Here is a 25,000-nt window from a genome sequence, read left to right as displayed (position 1 = left end):
TGACGTAAATAGGGTTGGCAAGTTGTTATAGGAGAAAACCACACAATACCAGCAATTTCAATAGTCGAATGTTTTATAGCTGAGACACAACATAGTGTGTATGTCTCACAAAAACAATAATCCTGGAAGTTATTTACTGGAAACTAAAATCGCGTGTATCAACCTACCAAGCTTGATGACAATTTGGGATTCGACAGACCGTCTAATTAACGAATCAAGGGTCGTTAATTTCGACCAATCATCAGTGATAATAATAAGCCAATTACAATCGAGATTAAGTTTTCTCGCCATTTACCAAGGTCATTTTAATATAAAATCTTATGTTTATTAGAAGTTTGGTTGTCTCGTAATGAACGTTGCTGCTGTCTCTCTTGTATTGGTTATGTATGTTTTGTAACTGTCGTCGAACCGCCTTCCAAAAATACTGTTTTTTTCTAAACTGTATTATTTAATTTGGAACATCCGTGAACAATTATAAAATTCAAGTTTGGAAAATTACTAATGATACGAAATAACTTCTGCACAATCAAGCCGATTACTGGTATATGTATAATGCTTTTGTTACAGCTAGTTTGAAAAATATGCATTTTGTACATTTTTTAGTAATGTGAGTTTTGTATTTAGCATAATGGAAAATATTAACTCTCTAAAACCAAGACTCAGCCTGTCTAAAATGCAAAGGAAACCCATCACCAAGGCTGCGAGTGGCTATAAACCTGTTCTCTGACCATAAATTACTTCATTGTTCATTGCTATTGACATATGTAGGCGATATATCAATAAGCAAATGTCATCTGTATATAATGAAGGTATACAGGCGCGTGAGATTTCATTAAAATTACATGACCATGAAATGTCGGAAACTTTATGTTACAACCCGAATGAAAATATTTACAGAATGTAATTAGTTTTATTGCCATCGAAGTGCCAGAATACGAGCACACTAACTTTAACGTTAAAAAATATAATAAATCACACTCGCTGTTTAGTAGGTGGGGTATTATCGTGCTTGATATACCTATAAAACACCAAGAGTGATCACCTTAACAATGTATTTGTTTAAAGATATAAACTATTAGTAATACGAAACCGCTGAAATACTTTTAAAAGCTTTTGCAAAGACAAAGGCCAAAATGTTTATCGTATTTGAAGCATGTCAAGTAATTATTATTGTATATTTTTCTAAAGATGATAATTGTACGATGCGGTAATATTTTCAGATTGTCATTTCCAACCAAAGCATTATCTGGTGCTGTCAACTTTCAGTTATCGACATATATAAATATATAATGACGAATATTCTCTGAATAGAGTAGAGCATCATTGACACAAATAATTGTATTGTATTATATTAGAATTAGTCGACAATATATCACAGATAATTATGAATTCAATTTTATTCATGCACTGCTATGCTGTGTAGTTCAAGTGGTGTCGTGAACAGTGTTTGGTTTGTAAACTTTTTCAGTGATTCACATTAAATTTAATTAACCTGTGTGTATCTCATTGATCATGGTTTCGCCTTGAGGATTAATGAACTATAATATTGTTTGAATGATCTGTTAACGTCATATAACAAAATTGAAAGTCCCGGCGAAAAGGTGTTCTACTGATAGACATCAAGACTAGAACAAAGGACAATCATATAAGGCAATCATTTTTAAATAAACCTAGAATGCAACTGTCCTGGCAAAAATTTACTATATCAGCTGTTTACGGGCTCCAATGACACGATTTCAGACAATGCTCATAATATGATTCGCGCCATCTCAGAGGTTCATGCTTGTTCGGCTTTCATGTGTAATCCTGTTTGAATATGTTGGAAAACAACAATATGTCCACAACTATTCTCAAGGGAAAGAATATTGTTTATATTAGAGATAATCTTATACTACATTAAAAATGCAAATGATTTGTAGAAAACCTGTTAGAGGTAACAAGTACAATGCAAACTATACTACTGGAGTGTAGTGGTGATGAATCGCGGAATACCAGAAGATGCCTTCCGCTCACCCGATGTTTTTCATTATTCGCCTCTGATATGGACAAGCCCACACATGACACTGGTTTGTGATAACATTCTAGCACGGACACAGGTAAGGTAGATACGTCACATTTTTATTGTTTCCCTCTGGAAGATCGGTCATATTGGCAAAGTACTCTACATGGTATCCTTAAAATAACACCGCAGAACTCGTCGCTCCACATCTTGTGACCAAAGACAACCCCAATCCACCCCTTTTTTATGTATAAATCAAATGCTGGCCATACTGCCAACGGACGATGAGACGATTAGTTAATTAACACATGTTTGTGAGGGATGGTGGTCATGACAGCCCTAGGACAGATAACAAATCGTGATATTACCCGAATGACCATGTGTTATTTATTTTATCACATCGACCAGGCATCCACCATGCACAAATACATCTACAATACACCATTATCACATCTCACTGCTGTTACGCATGCTGTGATTGGTTGAGACTCGTTCACATGACATTGAATACAAATGAATACATGTGTATTACATGGTATATTGCCCGCCAAGTGGATAATACATGGGTATATCACATGGATGACGTCACTGAAACTACTGCGCATAACAAATTGTCGTTGGCTGCACTGGTGCTGCCCGGCCGCTGTTGTTTTTGGGGTTGCTCTCAAGGTTTTGAAGGAAATTTAGCCATCCAAAATAGACAGTGAACGTGCCAGAATGGATATTAAGTAAGATGTTCTGTTTTGATGTTTAGGTTATTTATTATATGAAGCAAAAATGTACGACAAAGCCGCCACTGAAACGTCGCAGCCGGGGTCTCTGAATCATCTGATAATTTAATTCAACCCACTCTTTGACATGATCTCACAACAAGTGAAGTAGTAAGTGTATTCGCATTATGTTGTCTCATTTCCAATATCTAGTTTTAGGTAGCCATGATGATGTCAATGACCTTAACTATAACATTACTTACCACGATTGAATGCGGCATGGTATATTATAATTCAATACCAGTGGCTGGTATGGAATTAATTCAATGTGGTTGCAGGGCAGCTTAGTCATAAAAAAAGAATTAATGGCACCGACATGACATATGCCCGAAACAATAACCCAATTCATCCTTGTCAAATGAAAGAACACGTCACATGATAGGCAAACAATTCGCTACGTGTAAAACAAATCGATGACATAAAGTGCAAAACAGCGAAAAAATACATTACTAAACATGGTCAACTCATTAGGAAAAAGATGTGTTGAATGTAACCAAGAAACGTGTGCACATTATAACCCGATTTTAAAACTCCATATTTGTCAACCACCGTAGATGTACCATTTACTCAACAGCATTAATATTGAGACAAGTCTCGCGGACAGACATCCGGATATTTTCACCGCCTGGCAACCATCACGGTGAAAACAAAGGCCGAAAATTCTCAGAAAACGATACTTTGGGGTGGCTGTTTGGACAGTGTAATAAGATTATCTTTGCGTGTGCAAAATATACTTCAAAGTTGAGTTTATGTTATGTTGTGTTTTCGAATTTAGCTATTTTCACTGGCCCTTGGACCGGCGTTCCACTGAGAAGCTCTCCCAGGGCCCATAGAAATACATGGTACAGTGGTGCGCGTCTTAGCAACGTCTTGTGACGTAGCTCCTGCAGCGAGGATATCTCATTTTCGTCTATTAGATGTGGTGGATAATTCCTTTAAACCAGCATTGACAGCATTATATTTTTTGAGATTTAGATTCTGAAATACTTTCTAATTAATCAATTAAGAAAGACGTGGCGAGTTTTCACGATGAGATATCGGTTCGTCTGATAACCTCTCTATCACACATAGTGCCATCGATTTGGGTTTTCTGTGGAAGAAATAAAAATGATGTTGACATACATTCCGTAGATGTCGTGGCGAGCTAAGTGTGAATGGTGTAATGCAAATGACAGATTCCATAACCACTGACAGATTACGTAATAGTGTCTTTAGAATATTAAAGCTGCATTCTTTCTCTTATAAGATCTACACCTCAATTAACCCAGTAATCAGAATGGCTTAGGGTTTTGGACATTCCATGTGTAAATCCACTCAACAGAAAAGAAAATCGAATTCAAATACATCTTCAGTTTGTAAATATTGCAGGATTCGTTGCCAATCCGATGGATTTTTTTTTTCATTTTGTTGCAAATCAAGTTGATCAACTTTTTCCATCATCATCACAATAATCGTTAAGAGGTGTTCTGTATAAATTACAAAGAAGTGATTATTATTTTTTCACAAAACAAGAAATGTGTTTGAATATGCAATAATTGGAATGCCTGACTGAATGAATGAATGAATGAATACGGACACAAAGTCTTAAACTGACGTTCTAAATGCAATGCGGTAGTTTTTCACTGTGCATGTCTATCGGTACAAAGATTCGCGTTTTCTGTGTGATTTTTTCTGGCCAGGTAAACACCAGATCATAAAGTCTTTAAAAAACAATATTTTAGGAAATTACGTGATTTATTTACCCTGTGATTTCAAAGGATTAATACTAACATTTCGTGTTAATGACAACGATTCACTGATGTCAATTCCACCCTTACTCCTTTGTATATATGTCTTAACTGCGATGATTGAGGGCGCTTTTAAACTACGTTGTATGACGTACGTTTTGGGGTGATTAACATTTGTAACTGATTTATGAAATATATAATTGACGACCAATATGCGAATATCGGATGTTTAGCAACAACTGGCAACTTCTCCAAGGTTCTCAACTGAGAACACAATGGAAATGCAATAGAGAGGAATATTTCAGCAATGATCTTTTGCTTTGTCCTAACACTGTTGCATTTTCGAGATGGTGACGTGGGAGCAAACCCGGGACCTGATACCCACCCCTCCAATCGCTAATTTTAAACAGCCTAAAATAAAGGGTGGTTTTGAATCAAATACTATAGAGGCTGTGTACATATATATTCTACTTGCTTTATTTTGTCATTGTAATTCTATTATGTTCATAACAGTGTACACCAGGGCAATACACATTATATAACCCGCCATGCGTCTATTTCCATCATTATACTACTCTATACTAAAAGACGACGTTATTACAAAAGACTGCGAGACATAGATTCAACGATTTAAGATATTTTATTCATGATCACTAATGGCGGTCATTGCCTTGGGTGGTCCACGTATTATACTGTCGAACGTTCAATAAGCACAATAGTTGCCAGTCTCTTGACAAATGCACATACGCTGCTCTTGTGAACCATCTGGATATTTGGCGCATCTGCCAATGCCACGTGCTTCCTGGTCGTGTACAGCTTCTTCGTTCGACTCCCGAGCATTGATGTTCCGAACAGGATCCGATACGACCAGTCCAGACACCAACATACACACAAGGATGGTTATTGTGAAGCGCATCATAGTAACAGGGTCAATCCGACAGCTGAAACAAAAAACATGTCAAGAATATTTTTACAATTTATATGAATTATTGATATAGAAATACAATTTATAAATTATTTTTTGGAGGTTAAAACAAAATTCAGACGTTTGGTTGAACTGGAAGTTTGACTCGTGTAGTTGTCGGTGGAATGATTGTAAAAGGTTTGGATTTTTCACGTGGAGTTAAATAATTATATGAGTGATAGACAATGCACGAAATCGTTTGTGTGTGTGTGTGGTGTGTGTGTGTGTGTGTGTGTGTGTGTGTGTGTGTGTGTGTGTGTGTGTGTGTGTGTGTGTGTGTGTGTGTGTGTGTGTGTGTGTGTGTGTGTGTGTGTGTGTGTGTGTGTGTGTGTGTGTGTGTGTGTGTGTGTGTGTCTGTACGTGCGACCAGTACAAAATATGTTGATATTATGGTATAAATCCATGTTGTCTCACTGAAAAAATATGTCGAATAACAAAAATCTGGAACATACATCGTTTAGACTACATAAAAATGGCTAGTATAATTGTCGGACTATCCCAGAATATATAGTGTTTCACTGTCACTTATTACGTGTTCTTAACCGAGTACATTATCATGACCATACTGTATCCAGTCGTGCAATAGTCACTAAACATGTTCTCAAAATATATATCATACCACTGAAAGGAAGGTGATAGTTTAATTTGAAACTTCACAATATTCAAAAATGTTACATTCGTTTGGGGAGTCATTTGAGTTTATTTAAATTATTATAATATCATGGCCAAATTTATCAAATTAGTACTAAGAATAAAATGAATTGTTGAATTAGTTGACGGCATATTGTCATGGTGATACGTAACAGTCATTGTACGTAGTTCAAATGCAGTTTTAAGACGCGATGAGGTCAGATTATTTAAGATTTACAGATTCCAATTGACCTTTTCCGTGTTCCCTCGAACGTTCCTCAAATCAACTGAATCGCAGCTCCAAAGCATAAAGCGCGATGGTCATCGCGCAGCGCGTGTTCGAATTTCATGTAAATATACAATGTATTTTATACGCGTTGTATACGTGTATCGAAAAAGACGCGACACGACGACTGCCGCTCTTTAACACGTTCATTTGATACATTTTGCAAAGTGACAGCACTTACGAACACATTATTTGAAAACTAAAAAATATCACAAGACATGGAGCAAATATGACACTGAATAAAGACAATAATACGAAAACAAGATTACAAGCACTGGTATACTGTGACGATTGAACTTGTCGCTTCTTAGCTGTGATGGATAATCTTAAACTGATTTAACAGGTAAGAAAAATATAATTTATTGTGAATTACATGACAAAAGTATTTGATTATGAACATTCAGTGTGGAATGATACGTTTCTCGATATCGCTTCCCGTAAGTTCAGTTAGACCGGAAGTGTAGTGAACTCAACGCGTACGCCCGCTTACGATGGAAATGGAATAAACTTTCTCTTGACTCAAAAATCGTCAATTGTCTTTGATTATAAGACTATTTAATACATAGTCAAACAAAAAACAGACAAAACTAACGTTCAATGATTAAATAAATTGAGGGGTATATATACTTGTCCGTGGATGCATTTACACTCATACAGTCTTACTATCGCACATCCATGTAATACATGGTGTTACTGACCATAATTCCCGCCAAGTGTTGTTGAGAGAGTTATTTTAAGCAGTGAAATCGTAAAGCAGACGGTGGGGGGGGGGGACATCGGAAAGAAGTTGTTTCTTGCTACGCCTGGCTGTAGTTTTTCCTACACTATTAGTCGTATAATTTGTATTTGAAACGCAATGACAGCATTTCGATTTTAATAGTCGGTATGTAATCATGTTGCCACCGGGAACTAATATTTTAAATATTAATATATGTATACAGGATTGCCAAATTCTTCTACTACACTATCTGGTTTCAAGTGGGGTATGGTATAAATATTTATATTAAACTCTAATCTGTAGATAATCACATCACGAGCTTATAGTGTAAAACATTGTATTGAAATGAACCTTGACCTTCGTAAACCTTTGAAAGTATTTATGTTTGAAACTGTATAGACGACACGAAACGCAGATAAAACAATTGATATTGCTGCGGGGAATCCAAGCAAGGTGGTTCTGGGCAAGACTATATGACATCACAAAATATAACCAAATCGAATGTAGTAACAAAACAAAATTAAGCAGATATGAGTCAGCATAACTCAGCATTTAGTACGGAATAAACTAAATCGCGTCGAAATTATTATAAAACGCGCCGGTATTACTTCTCGTCGCCGTTGAGAGAAGGTGAGCAAGCGAAATGCAAATCAGATGTGTTTAGTCATAGCATTGTGCGGCAATCTCAGTTTCAAGTATACAAACTGAACCCTTCTGAGAACAATTGAACGTGGATATAATATATAATATCAGATATAATATACTTTTCGAGTTCATGCCCATGCTACACTCACTTCAAATCCGACATGAGAAGGTTTGTATACATAAGAAAGTTGCTGAAATAATATTAATGTAAAATGTGCTGCAATATATGACTAAGTTGAATGAACAGGAAAAACGCACTGTAAATGTTTATATCAGAATACCGGGCTTACCTTCAGCGTTCAGGAAAAGTATTGACTCGTCAGTATCGATGGTGCGAGCGATAGTGTGATTAGACACTGGTAACTTTAGTTGTTTATATAGCAAATATTGTTGAGACACACGTTATGATTGCCGTAAATATTGAATAGATACAATACCAAAAACCTGTCATTTACGGCGATTAAATATAATTAAATGTGTTTAAAATGCATGGAGATATGGTAATAGCTTAATCACAAACAATCACGTAACCTTTGAATGGTTATTTCTTTTCACGCAAACGGTAGAATTGTATAACAAAGTGGGTCGATTTGGGTAATCCAAGATGGGAGTAATTATCGTGATTTCCGAAGCAAGTGATTACCCAGACCTATAGGATCACCGTGTTATAGTTGTTTTCATTACAAGTGAATTTATGTTTATATTGGACATATAATTAGTGACCTTTTATATCATGTATATAAAATTCGGAACATTACGGCAGTTTGCAGAAGTTTGCAGTTTGCTGAAGTTATCGATCGTTCTTTATGTGCGCACATTCTAAGTTTTTTTTAGCGTGTTTCACTTATTTGCAGGCATTTTGCCGCCAGTTTATCACCTGCGATTGAACAATCATTTATTTTGAAATCGTTAATGTGATTACGATTATATTGACACATTAGTTAAATCTTTACGATTTTTACGCATCTTAACAGAAATCGGCAAACAGTAATGTCAGTATCGTAAATGCCGTGCATTGGCAGGATATGGTTTGGAGACGTAAAAACCGCATTTTGGTGATTCCGTAATATCTAAAACTATTGATTATAGCAAAAACATTTAAAATAATCAAATATCAAACATTTATCACAACAATTGTCTAGTCATCCAACAAGCTATTTGTTGGTATGTTAAGAGATGACCAGTTGGGAACGTCACAATCTAAAATTGTGTTCAAGTGTATGTTACCGGTAAAAATATGACATCAGTAAATAATATGATATCGAAAATATTCACATGGCTTTATTGCATAAACACGTGGGATATATTGTATTATTATACATCTGTCACCGTAACGCCATAAGTTACAACGTGCCGTAATTTTGCGGTATTGTAGGGGATATTTTTATTCTACTATATTAGGAAATGCGAATTCCAAATATGGAATGATTACGCTCGTAAGTGTTCTCTAATAATAAAAACAAACATGGCTGCCACCAGAGATTGACCGGACTCTACACAAAGAAGTTCGCTGATTCTGTTCTAAACATTTTGAATTTCGGAATTCCCATGGTGTATCCTAGGAAAGAAAAGATGTATAAAAATAAGGTTATTACGAGAATACCCCCAAAGTATGCACTCAGACAGCACGCCGCTTATTGGACCTCCGTTACGCGTCGATCGATACTCCATCTGTACTGTCTTCGTGCATACTTTGGGGTATTAACCTTGTAATATACAGATAAGACCTCCCTGGTGCAGACATATAAAATAAGGCACATGGTAAAACGCACACTTGCCAATATTTCACAAGACATCATTCTCTTGAATTTTCCACGGTTGCAAATATAGGAGATGAGCAGCAAGTATCTCGCATATATATAAGCTTGTATAAATTTGTGGTTGCATTCGCTCATTTAATGCTGGGTAACCATATTGCACTTCGAAGGTGTGAACCTCCGCCCAGTTGCAAAATAATTATACTCACCAATACCTCTACTCTATTGTAAATATGTCGTTTTATAGTAACCGGATCCAGATCAAACTCAAAATCGAATTGATTGGTTATTTGGTTCTCAGTGACATTTTGGTCTTTAATTTCAACAATTGACGTTTCTATGGCAATCGCAATACTTCCTGCGAACTTCATGAAAATTCACAACGTTATGCAGTATCAACGTAGAAGTATTCCCTAAATTTTCAATTTCCATGGCAACTTGATCTAGGATTGATTGGTTTATAACCGTGTGAGTTATCTAGCTGACAGACAAACATGCAATCGTTCAGCAAAACCATACCCTCCTGAAGTAAATAAAACAAACTAGAAACCATTGTATATTTAAGCACCAGAGCTGCCGTGTCTCATTCTATACGTATCTAAGAAGGTGTGTGCAGAACGTACACATGGCGTGTATATAACGCATTTACAAAAAAATCTAATCTCAATATTCCATCAATAATTATTTATACACAATTTGACAAGTTTTACATGTTAACTCAACACAGTGTTATGCAAAATAATACATAATGTTACTAAATTACTAAAACTAAGGACCACGAAATGTGTTATTTTGCAAAGAGTCTATTATATTAGCTGAATGTCCCTGAAACAGTTTATGAGGGCGGAGGGTAATTTTTTATACAATGTATATGTTTTACATGGAATAACAAGTCTAACAAACGGGATATTACACTCTTATGATTCAGTGAGAAAATATAATGATTTAAACGTAACTACCTCTAATGATATCATAATATCGCGTCGCCACAATTTATATTTTACATTCAGTACGTTTATAGATAGGATATAATTGTATTGTAACACACACACACACAATAGAGCCTTGTAAATTTATGAATCATTTGAACAAATTATATGGATGAAGCGATATTACTAGTTACTGTCATAACCACATAACTAAGAATAAATATTTTGTCTTGAATATTCAAGTACTTTTATAATTGATTACTAACTCGTAAAACACTAACGCTTAAAGCCTGTCTCACAGTGTCCGACAGTACATACTCCAATGCATCTCAGCGCAACTTCGGCTAGCTCTACGCTAACGACTACACAGTTCGTTAAAATTCAAGAATCCAGGACAACCCATTACAAAATATTATTCTTAAATCATTATGTGTGTGTTCTTTTGCCTCTTTTATATATAATACGTTATCCTACATAATACAAATACAATTAAAATTGACAACATTTTGACAGCAAGAGTTAGAATATACTAGTTGTACTGACAATGAACCGCTCGTGAATTGTATTTGTGTACCAGATGACCACTTAATTCCTTCATGCTTAATTGAAGCGCGTTTAGTTACAAAACGATTACTGTAAACCTACACGAAAGTGTGGGTAATCTGGTGCACGTATAGCGATCATAGGAACTGCCCATATTCACAAATACTAAAATACATTTGTTCACATATCCAGTGGGATCAGATCACTCCCACACTGTATACTTGAGCGTACGTGAAGCCAGTAAACGTTGTGTGTTTCTACGGTATACCAGTAAGTACATGCAAGCACAAAACAAATAGGGTTATTGCAAAAAGGGTTGGTGTTACAAATAAGGTTTGTCGTTGGTGGCGTGATAAGTAAGGGCATGCGCTGCTGGCAGGCGAGAACTTTGCTATCAAACTTAAACCACGTCTTCATGAAATGTCGTCAGTAACAAACATTTGGAAAACAGACGACTTTATTCGATTCATGGCGACTATTATCATTTAATCGGTCCATGACGCATCGAGTAGGGGAAACATCTGTAAACAGGGGTGACGATAGAATCGAAACACCAGCTTGATTGGTTCCAATGATTAGTGTCAAATTCCTGCCAATAAACGCTTCAGTCACAAAAGTCACCATTCTGAACTATATATAGTCCCTGTTTAGTTCCATGAACATCACTGTAGCTGTATTTTTATCATAAGATGGACATTTATTAGATACAATAAGTGCTTTTATAACGTCTTCAGCTGTATTTTATAACTCCCAATACGAACAATGTTTTCACCATTCACGTTCGAGCATTATTGCATTTTCATTTTATGCGATCCATAAAAAAAACAGTTGCCAAAGCACTTGATTTTATTATTATTGATGGTGATCCAAATATTCAGAGAGAGATGTTATATATGTGTATATAATATAGGGTGGGAATGCAAATTTGAATGTAGGGTTTAAAATGTACATGTATATATATATATATATATATATATATATATATATATATATATATATATATATATATATATATATATATATCGTAGATGAAGAAAAAATACATTTAATAGTCTGTATCTTGTATCACATATGTAGGTCAACGACACCACATTTACAGCTGGCTAGGTTAAAACGTCCTTTAACAAGGAGGCTTTTCGCCTTTTTTATGCTGTGTCATACTAAATAGTTGTCACATAAGATACACAACGACGTCAACATTTTATATCGACTGAAGGGGGTGGGCGTGATAATGGTGTACAAACTGACCCCGAATGGTTGGTGCAAAATAACAAAAGCATTCTTTTCAAAGGATATGCTCGACTTTGCATTCTCCTATAAACATGTAATTCTGTGTCTGACTTTCATCATGTTCATTGGCCTTCGAGTAGTGTGTGTATATAATTGGCATTTTCCTATATACGTGTAATTCTGTGTCTGACTTTCATCATGTTCATATCACAATACGCAATCAAGAATGACTCATACCTCAAGGAGCAATATTTGCTTGATGTCAACATTGGCCTTTGAGTACCGTGTGCATATACTAACTGATAAGTGCATGTTAGTACGAGTCGAGAACTTGAAGTCACAAGTGGCCAATCAGGGATTGCAGTGAAACGGGTGAAAACTTTATAACCATTACAATGGCAAATATATTTGATCTGGGTCCTGACTTCTACAGTGTTCCCGGGGAATGGAGTCATGATGGCCGACCTTACGGAAAATATGTCCGTCAGGACATTGTCGAGCATCCAGAAATCGCAAAGATACGATCTGATGACTGCTTTGTGGTAACTTACCCTAAATCCGGTGAGTAACATTGAATAGCTTCAAAGAGCCGAGAGTAACACCGTTATTGTTCTACGCTGATTTGTTCTGAGTTATTAGTGACAATTGTGTTCTGCTTTTTGGAATGATTATTTGAGATTTATTAAAGTTTTCAGAGCTGTTTGAATGTGAAGATCACACTGTACTTGACCTGCAATCAGTACAATGATTACAATCTGGGTTCATTACAAACGTTTGTTATTCTATACAGTACCAACTGCGACCAACTATGTCATCTTATCTCGATAACCGTTGCACGTGAGTGCCGGTTATTTGAACTATTTTCGATAATAAGAAATATGGTATATATCGCCGTTTAATCAATTATATAGAATGGTATTATAATATACACAATGATATATATGGGACGGGGAGAACTAATTACTGACACGCTGTGATAGTAAAATCTAGTTAAGTGACATGGTATAGTTACACTGCTGATTCTATTTGTGTATGTCAGTGCGAAAGATTTATCAACATATGGGGATACCTCATTTTCTGACAGCTAAACAATGGCGCATGCCCGACCGCGTACAATAGGCCACTTCAAATACCTCTAAGGGTTACATATCCTCTTATTTTTTACAACATTACGCACATTCGCCATCGGGACAATTTAATGTGTCTTCTTGTGTTTAACAGAAACATTGTACTCAAGTAGCTAGATGAAGTAACTTAGTCTAGAAAATTTTGCTGAGACATCAATAAAATAAATTCATTTTATTTTTAATATCAATGAAAATCATCAGGGTGTGTGACATTTAAAGGTCATTAAAAGTGCGGTACACACTGCAATTCAAAAGTAGAACCTCGTCACTCTTAGACTAGCGGAACAAAAGCTACGTTTACACCTGAAAACACGGGTTATTTTGTTACCGGTCTATTGGGTTAACAAAGTATAATGCTATGTTGAGGTTACGCATGATGCAAACTCTTTTGTTATTAACTCATCAAGGCATTTGTTCGCCCTCTGGCGGTAATCATTCCCAAATATATTTCCAGCGTTCAGGAAAAATAATTACACTTTATTTAGTAACCGACGGAGAGAAGATATCTTCTACGTGACAGGAAGTTTTATATATTAAGATTATTATAAACAGTTTGGGTCTTATATAATTTGTGGAATTTAATCTACAGGAACTACATGGACATTGGAAATAGCTCACCTCGTAATGAATGGCGGAGACACCTCGATTTCTGCATCGACGCCACACGTGATTAAGACGCCATTCATGGAATTCAAACTTGATGGGATAACATCGTGAGTATATTTCTAACAACATTATATAATATTTCAGAGTATCTTTGATGATTGATGTTTTCACATAGTTTTGCATATCTGTGATAAAAACAAAAGTCGGAATTGGCGTACAATTGCTCTTATTGCTAGTCAATACGTGATTAATATGGGTAACTATATAGTTCTTAATATATGTTTTATTCACAAAAATTGTTCGTTTAGAAACAAAAATAGTTTAAACCATGAATACATCATTATTCTTGTGCAATCAAAAAATAGTTGCAGTCAGAATTTCTGGAGAGAAAAAAAGTAGTTTTATGTGTGTTTCGTTATATGTTCTAAGCATATATTGGTGATGTTATTAATATTTACAAAAATTTCAATTGCAAATACGTTTATCTTGAGACAGGGGTAAATCGAAAATTTACTTCCGCCTTCACACAAAAATGCACGCTGTAACGACGTACGAAACAAAACAAAATATATTTGTGATTAATAGTAATTGATAACATCAACGAAGGTGTGTGTCAGCTATCGATACAACGTAGCTTTGACGTAAACAGCAATAATACTGTCTGAAGCAGAAAAACAGGGTTATGTATTTTAGAGCTGGGAACTGAAATAACTCCCGAGGCATAGTAATATATGTTTCAATTTTAGGAATAGGGTTTCCACCTATCTCAACCCCAACGAGCGTAAAGTTCAAGTTGGGTAAGGCAAGGGACTGTCAATCAAGAGAGAAGTAAACAAGTAAAACCTGTTATTATATCGCGCCCTGAAACAATATTCTAGGCCTTTAATAGCCTTGAAATTGCGTCTGCTATTGTGATTTGTGCCATTTCGCCCAGTTAAGCATGTCAAAAAACGAGTAATTTGATAAACACAGTAACGATATATGAAAATCGTGAAAGCACTGAATCACAACTGAATCATATTGAATCAATATTACGAACGAGTATCACAGGAATAATTAGGCAAATAATGGTGGGTTATTCTCCTTCTCATCGACAAACTTCTTTCAGAGCATAGGAGTGTTGACGGTAGTCAGTTTTACAAGGAGATAATAATTAAGTTCAGTAAAATAACTATTACAGTTGTCTTTTTGTCTTTCCTTCTAATTTAGCTGCCCAACATTCCGTCTTTGTCCTAGTTTTTCATCTGTGACTACAGGCTTCAATACACAAAACTCTTAGGCCAATTACAGTGTATCGATAAGCCGTAATAAGCCATCACACATTAGTTAGACCCCAAGTTAATAGTAGGCACCGGAGAACCAAATATGGCATGAGCCAGATTCTTCCACTACAGCGCAGCGAGCAGTTGCATACCACTTGTGCAGCGGATGGGACTTCTACCCTGCCGCAGATGGCGTACTTCAATAGACCAGACAGTCGATATACGAAATGGAACATCTGAATCAATTGGATAACTGACTAACGACTTTTTTGAAAGAGAGCACATGAAGAACCCTCTAAACAACTGTTGAAGATCAATCGAAACTAATAATTGTTTATATAAGGCATCGAAACAAATATACGGGCACCATCTTGAGGGAAGGAAAGTTACTAGTTTATTTGTTATTAAAAGCAACTCGATGTGTTAACAACGTCAATTAACGTAACCGTTAGCAACGAAGATACATACATAGGAATGACGTCACCAGTGAATTTAAAACTTTGCAATTGCAAACATATATTTCATCAATATGAGTCACGAATATTTTAAAAACACGTGATCGGTGCACAATTCGTCATTGCCAAATTCATACAATTCCTTGTCATTCATACAACGCCATAAGTTATAGCGTGCCGTAATTTTGCGCTATCGCACTGGATATTTGTATCCATAATATCCATATAAGAAATGCGAATTCCAGTTATCGATCGATTACGCGTGGAGCGTCCTCTAATAACAAAAACAAACATGGCAGCCCCCAGGGGTTGACCGGACTCCACACAAAAAATCTGTTCTAAACTTTTTGAATTTCGGTATTCCTTCTTGTGAGGCATAACAATAAGATTATTACGAGGATACCGGAAAGTATGCACTAAATACACCGTCGCATCGACCTCCGCAGTGCGTCGGTCACTGTACTGTCTTCGTGCATACCTTTCGGTATCTTGTAATAACCTCATATTAAGGTCGATTTGGGCATGGCTTCCGAAGTACTTTATGCATTTGTTATTTCGCAAGTCAAGCACAAATATCACACGTCATGAAATAGATCAATGCCAACGTCAGAATAATATGCACACATATATATGCACATTTATAAAATAATACTATTGGCCTGATTTTATTACTTATAAAAATTATTTTAATTATGTCCGAGTTTCTTAAAATATTAATAAAATCGAGTAAATATCGTTATACTTTCAGTTTAAAAGAGGCCAGTTATGACGGGTTGTCAATCATGAATAAACTTAAACCACCTCGTCTTGTGAAGTCACATTTACCAGTGGACTTATTACCACAAGATATTTACAAGAAAGGCTGCAAGGTATGTATGGAGAAAAATCTCGGTATGTACTCACATGTTTTAGACAGAATCTGAGCACGTGTTGAAAGTTACAGGAATGTTGATGGCAACTGGCTCGTTGGAATGTTATGAGTCATTCAATGCACAATTCATAAGTAGTATAACTCGTACTAAGTCATATGAAAAACTACACCGATTAGAGAACTCGGCCAACAACAATGTATTATTTCATTGCCAAATATTTGGGTCTACCTATTTCAAGATTGTTCAACTAGTTTTTATTTTGTGTCCGATATTTACAACCAGTATTCCGAAGTTTGCACGACTGCTTAAGGTCGGACATATATGCATATGTCCTGCAATGAAAATGGCTATTCGATTAATAACCGTATTAATGATGAGTGTCAAACAATGTGCTTGACGATTGAAATGGGGCAAAGTACAAAGTGTAGTGCGATGCGGTTGGTCTGAAAACGACTCGGCATTTTTTCTCTGGCGGGGCTTTATATACAAAAGTGCTTTAGTACTATGATTTTACCCTACATACGCCCTCGAATTAAACTGAATACCAAGTACAAACATCATCTGGTTCCTTACTATTTTTCAGATCAGAATTACTAACTACAAGCACTAGCATTCCCTCGTATAACACTAGAAATAAGTATCACATCCCATATGCAAGTCCATACACTGTCTTTCAAATACCGTACAGCAAGCACTGCAAATATCTGAAATCGTATTGTTTTTTATTGAATTATACTGTATCTGTTTACATATAGTTTTAGTAACTGCTGGAAAACACAATTGTGGAACGATCATATATATAAATTACAATAACAAATTAATATACCGCATTTCCTGCCACACAGACCCAATGAGGTAACTCGTGATATTAAAGCGGGAGAGTCGTTACCTGCACATGCGTCAGATGGTCATAGTGTGTCATTGTTTACAAACAAGCGCCTACCCGTGAGTCTTTGCGTTTTTAGCGTCTGTTGTTATTGTCGCTTTGGACTCAGTTCCCGCGCGTGCGCAGGTGACGGCCGCTTTAAGTTATTTCATGTAACCTGTGGCTTTCATTTTACTTTGTTTTGTTTTTTTAGTACTAATCAATGACACATCACAATTGTCTCCCATATACAGATTATATTCGTCACAAGAAATCCAAAAGATGCGGTCGTATCATACTATCACTTTTATAAATCAATAAGCGATGCCTTCGGTGACTATAGCGGTGATTTTCACGATTTTCTCAAATTGTTCATGAATGGCAAAGGTTAGTAGAGTGAAATATCTTGTCGTAAGTTCATTTTTACAATTTTTTTTGCATATTATACTCCATTTTTCGCGTTAGTGTTCTACATCTAAGAACATTATATTTTGAATTGATTTCTTCTCCATTCCGGGAGCGGAAGAAAAAACTAATCCCAAAACATTTGACATTTCTTCACACAAGTTTCAATTTATTAAACTAAATCCCAATCTCTCTCGCCAACTTTCAATGTGTCTATTTTAAAAATTCTGGCTTACCAAGAGCGTTCTTTATTCTCATAACATCAAAAACGTCCATATAGTTGAAGCATATTTAAACACAAAACATACGTGACATTATAACCGAATTTCAATTATTGGCATTTTTATTTTTTCGTACTCAGTTAAGTAAGCATCATTTTCTTGTTTATATTTTTGCAAATTTTGTATAATTTCATGTTAACAGTACACTATGGTGATTGGTTCAGATACACTTTGGATTGGTGGAAATACATCCAAAATAAAACAAATATATTGTGTTTAAAGTACGAAGACATGAAACAGGTATATATATCAGTGCACGTTAAAATGTACAAATCGCAAATATGTGTGAACGCATCACATGATCGTGTATGAAATGCAGCACCATAAAATCATTTGCCCACATTTCTATTGTATGCACACAACTTCACCATGGCAACATGCATGTTTTATTCAATAAACTGTTTGTATTTGTGCGAACAAGACATTCTATTCTTAAATCTCCACAGGATACAATGCACACTTACCTGAAGTTGATTTCAAATGTCATATTGTATTTTAATAGTTATTATAGCAATGGTTGCGAACCGTCTCGAAAACTATTCAGTGATATTTGGATAAAAATAGCTGACAAAATGTGTGTGAGTGTAATAAGTATTGAAAAAAATATATTTTTCGTAGAATGGGTTATTCTTTATTTATATATTTGTTGCTAGGATCCAAGGGGAGCAACTGTGAAAATTGCTGACTTTCTTGGATATACCTTGGATGATGTTACCATTGATAAAATAACAGATCAATGTTCTAGCAAGACTATGAAGAAAAATAAGCAGGTTGAAAAGGAAATGGTACGAAAAGGTAAGTTGATTCACTGTATTGATTGATGTATTGATTGATTTATTGACTGATTGATTGATTGTCTCACTGACTGACTGACTGGCTGGCTTGCTGACTGACTGACTGACTGTTTGATTGATTGATTGATTGATTTACCTAGTCTTCGTCATTATTTTTTCTCAGCAATTGTCGGTGACTGGAAAAATCATTTCACAGTTGCTGAGAATGAGGCTTTTGAACAGATTTACAATGAGAAAATGGAAGGCTCTGGATTAGTATTTGAATGGTGAACATCGGAAATACAGCAACTTTTGAATTATATCGATGAACTAAACGTGATTAATCAATTTGCATTGCTTTGTGTGTAAGCATTACATCGCAGGTTTAATTAAAGTCAACCGTAATTTACAAATGGGCAATTTGTTTTAAATATGTGTCATTTCAAGAATGTTTCATCAATGCCTTGTGTGTTGTGCATAAAAGGGACCTGGCAACAGAACAAATGTTATTCATGTTGATTGTACATGTTTAACTGTCGCGAAATTAGCAAATATTTATTGCTAATTAAGGCAATTATATTTTTCCGTTACTATAGGATGTTGAATTCAGTTGGAATAAGTTTTTCCGTCGACCAAATCGTTATCTTGATGAAGACATGAAAGTAACATTCACTAATAACTTACCGTGGATTATTTTCTTTTTATTGCATGATGCACAATATAATAAAATGATTTGATCAAATAAACAGAAATAGAAATGCTAGTAAATGATGAAATCAACAATTGTATGTGTGTCATAAACTCCAGTCGCAGGTGAAGAAATGTACATACCATTGATAAAATACATCAACTTCCTGTTTACAGACTTCAAACGGGCAATTCAAAATAGTAAAGGGTTTATGTGTCGGTACTAACTCAAATGACACGTGAAATGTTTTATTAAAAAGGAAAATCTGTGAAAAGTTGATCGATATATAGTTATAGCAATTGCCGCAGTCAAAGAACTGCAGGTAAAATACAACAACCTTATATGATTGGGGGATAAAGCTACAGAGAAAAAAAAATGATTTCGAACATTTGAATACGGGCTTTGCATAAATTGAACGGTAGTTATATTTGTTTATGCAAATGCGTTGGTAAACATGCTGCCCTTTATGTTGAACCCCTCGAAGTATTAAAACTTCGTACAATATTTGACCAATGTTTGTTATCATGTACCTATAGTAAATACGACAATTCACAATTTCATCATAATTCTGAAAATATAATTATTTGAGTCCAGGTAGAATCTTTGAGAGTGTTCATAGTACAATATTCGGTCAGATTCAATAAACAAGGTATCGCACGAGACGCTATTTCGGATTTAGACATTCCTCAACTACATTGTGTATAAAGAAACTGGTTATAAGAACAATCAAAGGATACGGAAATTTAATAGATATGTTTCATTTTGCCGCTGAATGGAAGATACATTCGAACAAATTAAAAAAAAAAGTCTATGTAAAAGAAAATGTAAGAACGTTTGGTGAAATGTGAGAGCTGTTTTGCCCACAAAAAAAGACATTTCAAATCAAATTTCTATACTTTGCAGACGAAGCATCCATAGCAATAAAAAGTTTATGCGTTTTTATATGCCTTGAATATCACACAATGTATACGGTAAAGATGGAATTTACTGTTAGACACAGTTCGGTCACTGGATTATTAAACATGGCAACAATATCTACGCACATAGCTTTGCATTTAACTCTATAACTTATGTATCAACCATTCAGGACTATACAAATATACTAAACAATAACAACCTTATAACTTGCAGTAGTTAGTAGTAACGTTAATACATGCAAGCAATGTATTTATTCTCGTATTCTCGGGGGATAATTAAACATACCCGGGGCTCCCGATTGTCTTTCGGGATCAGCCTATGTAACTCAGTCTCGCACCTATGTATCGAGCGTTAATCTTGCATCTTATTCACATCTCACGACGAAAGCTGGTGTGCAGCCAACAAGTGCCGTGTGTACACAGCGTCAGACAAGTGTATTGTTACTAGCATGATTTATCTACCCCAAGAAACTTACTAAAGAATAAGCGCGAGCAAAGTTTAGTTACTTCTTTGACCGGTGCTAATCTACGTCGACCTGCACGTAACCGTGTTTCATCCGCAATATAAACAGCTGTCGTCGAGTACCGGTGTCAGCACACGATATAATATAAGCACTAGGATCAGGAGTCAGCAACTTTGAGACATAATTTTCAAGCAGAGAAGTTTTGTTCACCAGTCTAGAATAGCATATATATTCGATCTGGGTCTGGATTCTTTTTTATTCCGCCGGTCAATGGAGCCATGATGGTCGTCCCCCGAAATAGTCAAGATTCGATCAGATGACTGTTTCGTAATAATCCCAAATCCAGTGAGTAACTTCTCCTATTAAAGTTCGAAAACTTCTGTCACATAGGCGGCAGCAAGAAATTTTGCATGAGTGTGTCATCTGAAATCTAGATCCTCTGAAACGCCATTTTCCACATCTTGAGGGGCAAATTTTGTTGACACAAAGGGTTTCAGCTTGATTTTGGAAGGGCGAGGAGTATTTAACCAGGCTTACCAGTAAACCAGCATTCATAGCAAACTGACAACACAGCAAACCGTTAATGAAGAAATTGTCCAAACAATACGTACGTCTTTACCACATCTCGAAAACATAAAACAGAAAGTCTAGTGTTGGGGGCATATTTCTGTATAGCGTGCAAGCCATGGCGATGCACGGAGCAGTGATTTCATGATTTTTGTGTCTGCCTCTTTCTGTCTGTCCCTTAATTAGTTCGTCAGTTTATGTATCTTATAAATTTTGTTGGGTTTTCTGAAGTTTTTGAAGATCACGTTTACAATGGTTGACATAGTTGACAATGCTAACAAACCATGTATATTGTAAATATTGACTGTACTGTCACATTGCTGATATACCATCGCGACCCACGGGTCATGTGATCGTCATGTGAAACAATTTCATATTTTGCCAGTCATTTTAAATTTCCGGTAAGATGATAATCGTATTAAGGTCGGAATTTGTTCTCCTCTAAAGTTGCGTTTTCCAATCACATCAATACCCTGTAATGTCACATAAATCTATAGATCTGTTATTGGAGTATAACTCGGCATGGTGTAGTGTCTCTGAATACTGAATCAACCAATAAAATAAGTTCACCAGGGTCAACATTGGCTTCAACCGCTCAAATACAACCAGATGACAGCGTATCATCACGGGGGAAATCCTTCTGCCTCGGGGTTCTCCACACGTGTCAGGGGGGAATCTCGTCTCGTCTCTATATCTCGTCCCCTTGAGGTATGGGATCGGGAAATTCACTTAAGTTTTACAGTCAAATAAGACGCACACAGCGAAATACGTTTCAACTCTCGTCTTAGTCGATCAGTCGAGTACTCTATATGACACAGCGCCCTGGGGGAAAAGTCCCCAAGACTATCGCAAGGCTGACCCAAGACTCTTTTAGACTGCGTCAAGGCTCGCCCCAAGTCTCTCCAGGACTGCACTTGTCCTGGTGTACTCGCCAAGACCAACTAAACTCTCTTTATTCATTTTCAAAATCTTAACCAATTACAAAACAGTAAAAAGACTCTAGGGCGTAACCTTCAATCATAAAGCCAATCAAACTAAGTACTGAATACGTCATATGTTTTAATTAATCGTTCACTACATTAATAACTACGAATACCAACTGTCAGAAATAATAGTCTGAATAGCTACGGTTATCTCGTAATTAGTTCCAAATCACTGAGCCAAGTTCCGTCCAAAACTTCAAGTAGGCCTAAACGATGACAGACATAACACAGCAATTCGCTAATAATCAACTAATTAAGTCGATCAACAGATACGCAAAAACAAATTCATGACAGTATATTGACCATCATGCACGACTCGGACTTGGACGCATGACACATTTTATGCATCTTTGTCATACTGAAAATAACCCTAGGAATATGTGTCATTGCAAAATGACACTAACATTTGCAGTGGTAACTTATGAATGGTTTTGTAGGCACTACTTGGACTTAGGAAATAGCCCAACTCGCAATGAATGGTGGAGACACATCGGTTGCCGAATAAAAGGGCCATTTTTTAATTTTTTAAATTACCGTTCATGGAACTCAATGTAGGACCGGGAATGTCAGAGTAAGTATAAAGTATTTTACACACAAGTATTATAAAGTATTTTACACACAAGTATTATAAAGTATTTTACACACAAGTTCCTGACGAGATCTCGTTGACAGCGACAGACCCTTTGGGCTGGTATTTTATCCTTAGATAATAATAGTAATATCATGATTACATTGGTCAGAGAAAGGGTGGAGATATCGGAGATCATTTGAGTCTATGATATTTGCTTTATTCAATTATTATTCATTGTATAAGGTTTACTTCAAGTTATGACGGCTTGTCTATTATGAATGACATGAAACCGCCTCGTCTTGTGAAATCACATCTACCAGTGGATTTGTTACAAGGTACGTATGATTTGAACACCTATGCACCTATGCATCTACGTCTATGCATACTATTGTAAAAAGGCTTTTTTATATTCTACCCGTACCATATGGCTCATTATTATGTTGGTAATAGAAGCTAGTTCATGTTCGAGTTGTTTCCCGAGTTCGATGTAAACATACTCCTCTACGAATCCGTGCGCGATTCGACCGAGAAGTCGCGTACTAGCCCTCGGTAAAATACATAGATCTGATTGGAGATGCCTCTGAAGTATACGTCCAATCAGAATTGGCGTAACATGTGACAACTGGCCATAAACTATATGAAGCGGTGTGAGACAAATTGACGCAGGCATCGTACTAGCTCTTGATTTGGTACCAGTTTCTTTGACGTCAGCACGGAGACTCCGCCTCAAACGTTTCGGCAGAATATTGAAATCATTGTTTTGACTCTCAAAGTCCTATCATCTCACAGTCCATACCAATAGATCTACCGTAAATAGAATTGCTATGATTGCTATGTGTGTTCATGCTCAGACTGTATTACTAGTCTGAGGTTCATGTTACTCAGAGTGTAACAACTTGCGTGGTGCATATGAATATTAACCTGCATTTGAAAATGAGGAAACAAATTAATAGATTGAATAAGTTGGATTTTTTTTAGTCCTCAATTAAACGATTATAAAATGGCAGCTTAATCTCTGGCTCGGGAAAAAAATCTTCTACTGTGTACGTTTCTATTTTGTGATACAGCTATGAGAAGCAATTTGATTGGGTAATGCATTGAAGAACATATATCTATTATTGGCAAAGAGGGCGCACTTAAATATACGTTGGCTATATTCTCGGGGGCGGACATCCGGGCATTTTCACCGCCTGGCAACCCGCGGAAGTGAAAACAAAGGCCCAAAACTCGCAGAAAACGGTACTTTGGGATGATTGTTGAGACTCCTCTGAACAGTGTAACAAGATTAGCCCTACGTGTGTAACATATATAAATTTGGTTGTTCAGGATTACTTCAAAGTTGAGTTTGTGTTGTTTTCTCGAATTTTCACCGGCTCGACCGGCGTTCCACAGCAGCGCGCACAGAGCCCATAGAAATGCATGTACAGTGGTGCGCGTCGTAGCAACGTGGAACGTCTTGTGACGTAGCTCCGCCCCCGAGGATAGGACTCATACCACTAATTAAAAGTCTATATGCATAGTCAATGTCGAAAAATGGGTTATAAAGAACAGAATATTATTTTTAATTTGTTGAAACCACATGTAATAGAATTCTGTCAAAAAAATACATGTTGGCTAGTTTAAATTACTACAAAAGGGATGTGAACAAAACACAGATCCAGATTCACAGTACATGTCACCGGTACTTCACACATGAGTCTAAGAGCTGACACAATTGAAGTGAGCCCTCACACATTGCGTTTCAGATAAAACGCGGTGGGAAAAAAACTTTGGCTAAAAATTATACAAGCGGATAGACTAATTGGTGGTATGAAACCTATATACTAGTAATCTACCAGGGTGTAGTGGGGAGCCGATGACCGAATAAACAAACATTGCCCATGAAGCGTTGTGTGATTCAATAGCATGGGGCATTCTCATAATTTTTATGAGACTGTGAATGTTATCAAATTTGGATTAGAACAAA

General features: G+C 36.2%; 1 protein-coding gene and 1 long non-coding RNA gene across 2 annotated transcripts; one reads left to right on the top strand and one right to left on the bottom strand.

Annotated features, from left to right (window-relative positions):
• Positions 1–5,117: 5,117 nt before the first annotated feature.
• Positions 5,118–8,125, bottom strand: LOC102808626 (uncharacterized). Its single transcript, XR_438578.3, has 2 exons — positions 8,030–8,125; positions 5,118–5,437 (listed from the first exon to the last, which is right to left on the bottom strand). It is a non-coding gene; the product is annotated as an uncharacterized LOC102808626 (long non-coding RNA).
• Positions 8,126–12,593: 4,468 nt separating this feature from the next.
• On the top strand, positions 12,594–19,257 carry LOC100369433 (sulfotransferase 1A1-like). Its single transcript, XM_006823835.3, has 7 exons — positions 12,594–12,759; positions 13,915–14,038; positions 16,397–16,517; positions 17,640–17,772; positions 18,214–18,311; positions 18,725–18,866; positions 19,029–19,257. The coding sequence occupies exons 1-7, from the start codon at positions 12,594–12,596 to the stop codon at positions 19,133–19,135; spliced, it is 891 nt and encodes a 296-aa protein (XP_006823898.3). The 3' UTR covers positions 19,136–19,257.
• Positions 19,258–25,000: the final 5,743 nt, after the last annotated feature.

The sequence above is a fragment of the Saccoglossus kowalevskii genome, chromosome 21, assembly GCF_978046115.1.
Source record: "Saccoglossus kowalevskii chromosome 21, keSacKowa6.1, whole genome shotgun sequence".
Lineage (NCBI taxonomy): Eukaryota > Metazoa > Hemichordata > Enteropneusta > Harrimaniidae > Saccoglossus > Saccoglossus kowalevskii.
This window is presented reverse-complemented; position numbering and strand designations above follow the sequence as displayed.